The sequence below is a fragment of the Coffea eugenioides genome, chromosome 6, assembly GCF_003713205.1.
Source record: "Coffea eugenioides isolate CCC68of chromosome 6, Ceug_1.0, whole genome shotgun sequence".
In the NCBI taxonomy this organism is placed as follows: Eukaryota; Viridiplantae; Streptophyta; class Magnoliopsida; order Gentianales; family Rubiaceae; genus Coffea; species Coffea eugenioides.
This window is the reverse complement of record NC_040040.1, coordinates 27,530,085-27,533,428: the sequence shown is the minus strand read 5'-3', so window position 1 is coordinate 27,533,428 and position 3,344 is coordinate 27,530,085. Positions and strand designations below refer to the sequence as shown.

At 35.9% G+C, this 3,344-nt stretch overlaps 1 protein-coding gene across 1 annotated transcript; it reads left to right on the top strand.

Annotated features, from left to right (window-relative positions):
* The first annotated feature begins 1,225 nt into the window (after nucleotides 1–1,225).
* Nucleotides 1,226–2,890, top strand: LOC113775181 (UDP-glycosyltransferase 71K1-like). Its single transcript, XM_027319947.1, has one exon. The coding sequence runs from the start codon at nucleotides 1,226–1,228 to the stop codon at nucleotides 2,639–2,641; it is 1,416 nt and encodes a 471-aa protein (XP_027175748.1). The 3' UTR covers nucleotides 2,642–2,890.
* The last annotated feature ends 454 nt before the right edge of the window (nucleotides 2,891–3,344 follow it).

The following is a 3,344-nucleotide window of genomic DNA, read 5'->3' as shown; positions in this document are numbered from 1 at the left end:
CTTAGATTGACATTTCTTGTAATATCTTAACCCTCTTTAGAGGAAATACAAGAAAGAATAATCTTTTGTTTCAATACTACCCTTATGTTATCTTACTCATAAAATTTATAACAATAATAAAAAATAGAATAAGGTTAAATTTTTATGAGATGTAAATTTCCTGACGTAAACTATTTATTTTAGTTGTATTGGAGCAAAAGCAAAATTTACATATATGAAGAGATTATTTTAGTTTTTAATACAACTTAAACTACACCATAAATCAAAACATATTTTCCAAAAAAATATCTTGACTTCCTTAATTATAACTTAGCTATGCACGAAATTTTTTAAGGTATTAATTACTCACCAAAATCTTTCTAAGTAGTTGACCTTGATTAAATTTAACTTATCTAGATTTTTTGCAATTCCACTATGACTCCAATGTAAAGAAATATGAACCATTATTAGTTAGCAATTTATTTCTTTAATTTACATTTTTAGGTTTAAAATGTTATTTTGTTTTTACTTTGTGGTTAAATAGTTATTGAGAGTAAGGGTAATATTGTCAATTTTTGACTTTTGACGGGAATATTTAATCTTGTCAAATTGATAAGGGAGATAAGTAAGATTTTAAAAAAGTTCAAGAGAATTGAGTGATATCGTGACAAACCTCAGGTGAGGTTTCTGAAATTATCCCCCACAAATATTCATAGTTAATTCTAAGGTAAAAAACAAAAAAGTCCTCTGTGATAAACCTAATACACAAAAAAGCTTCCCATGGTTTCAAAATATACGACACGACACCTCAACTTTGAATTAAATTGTAAAGGTGACGGAATCCGTTAAACTTAACGGAAATGAACGAAATGACGAAAATGTCCTGATATAATTAAGCAAAAGACAGCTCAAAAAAGTATTTGTTTTATTCTCTAAATAGAGAGAATTGAGGGTTAAGGGGTAGAATAGATATATTTGAAAAAAATTAGGTATAAAATTTTTTTTTAGATTCCAATAAATCATTTCTGTTAAATTTAATGGATTCCGTCACTTTTATAATTTAATTCAAAGTATGAGATGTGTTGTATATTTTGAAATCATAGAGGACTTTTCTGTGTATTCGACTTACCACACGAGGGTTTTTTATTTTTTACCCTTAATTCTAAGGGTAACCACAAAATGCTGTCCACCGCACGGTTATAAAAGTAAACCAAAGGGGATCAAAGATCCAATTAACAGTTGAAAGATGAAGACAGAAGAGCTAGTTTTTGTTCCTGCACCAGGAAGAGGCCACATGGTATCCATGATGGAGTTCGCCAAGCGCCTTCTTGAAAGAGATGAACGCATATCAATAACTGTTCTAGTCATAAGGCTGCCTACTCCATCTAAACTTGAGTCATACGTCGAAGAATTGGCCGCCGCCAATTCTAATATCCGATTCATTGACCTCCCTTCTGTTGATCGACCATCTCCAGAGTTGTCGAGCTCAATAGAGAAGTTAGTTTCTGTTTACATTGAAAAGCACAAACCGCTCGTTCAAGATGCTATTATCAACCATGTTTTGTCACAACCAAGTACTCATCTTGCCGGGTTAGTCATCGATTTGTTTTGTACTTCAATGATTGATATAGCTAATGAGCTTGGTGTGCCTTCCTATGTTTTCTTCACATCAAGTGCTGCTTTTCTTGGGCTTATGCTTTATCTCCCAGTTCGCCATTCCCTGAAGGGGACTGAATTTAGCATTTCAGATCCTGATTCAATCATACCTGCCTACACCCACCCTGTACCCTCAAGAGTTTTACCATCTTTTCTGTTTGATGAGACTGGTGGCTATGAATCAATGTTATATCACGGTACACGGTTCAGAGAGGCAAAAGGATTGATCATAAACACATGTGCAGAGTTAGAACCACATGCAATTAAGTCTCTGGAGTCAGATAAGGAATTAGCACCAATTTATACTATTGGGCCTGTGCTTAACTTTGAGCTCGATAAGAATCCTGACTTCGAAAAGATTATCAAATGGCTTGATGATCAGCCCTCTTCATCTGTGCTTTTTCTCTGTTTTGGAAGCTTGGGAGGTTTTGAGCCTCCCCAGCTAGCGGAGATGGCGGCTGCTTTGGAGCGAAGTGGATATAGATTCTTGTGGTCGGTACGGGCGCCGATGCCAAGAGACTTCAGGACAAGGCAAATTGAGTATACCAATTTTTCTGAGATTCTGCCAGAAGGGTTTTTGGAACGAACAAAGGACAAGGGATTGGTGTGTCGTTGGGCGCCACAGTTGGATGTCTTAGCTCATGAAGCAGTTGGGGGCTTTGTATCTCACTGTGGGTGGAATTCTATACTGGAAAGCTTGTGGAATGGTGTGCCAATTGCGACATGGCCTGTATATGCTGAACAACAATCTAGTGCGTTTCAGTTAGTAAAAGATTTGGAATTAGCCGTGGAGTTGACCTTAGACTACCGCTTTAAGAATCCTGATAAGCTTGTACCGGCCAAGGAGATAGAGAAGGCCATAAGGTGTTTGATGGACAGTGAAAATCCTGTGCGAAGGAGAGTTAAGGACATTGGACGGCGGGCTAGAGAAGCACTGATGGATGGTGGCTCTTCTTTCATTTCACTTGGACGATTCATTGAAGATCTTTTGGCAATTCAAAAATGACAAATTTTGGTGAATCCCGCTTATGACAATCCAGAAAATTCAATGGTTTCTGAACCAGAGAAGTACACTTTCAGAAGCATTTGTACTCAGTCTTCAATGATTATTGCTAATTGCCTTTGCATTGAATGCAAATTCTAGAAGTTAGCCTAGTCCATTTCCATCTTACAACGGCATTTTTAAAGATGCTTAATACCAGTGTAAGCATGCGATTATGGATGGAATATCAACTTAGGCCATGTTTGGATTGTATTTTTCTAGATTTTTTTTATAGAAAAATTACTGTAACGATTTGATATATGTGAGATAAAAAGGTGATTGAGAAATGTATTAGCGGAAAATGTAGCAACTTTTCTTTAGAAAATTACTATCCAAACAAGGCCTTAACTTTCCTATTCAAGATACTGGACCTCGTGTTTGTCAGAATCATATCTAATAACTTGTTGACAATAATGGGATTTGAAACCTCACTTTTAGTTGCATTTTTTTTTAATCATAACAAGCACTCGTCAAAATATATAGCAACAAATTATCAGAAGTACATTAACCTCAAAGGTACCCTCCTGATAACCCTGATTTGTATACTTGTATTTGGTCTGTTTAAATCCACAATTACTTTGGTATTCTTTATCATCAAAGGGGATCCAACTAGGTGACATGATTCATAAACAAATTAGGGAGCTGCTCCTCTCCCCTGGGGGATCCC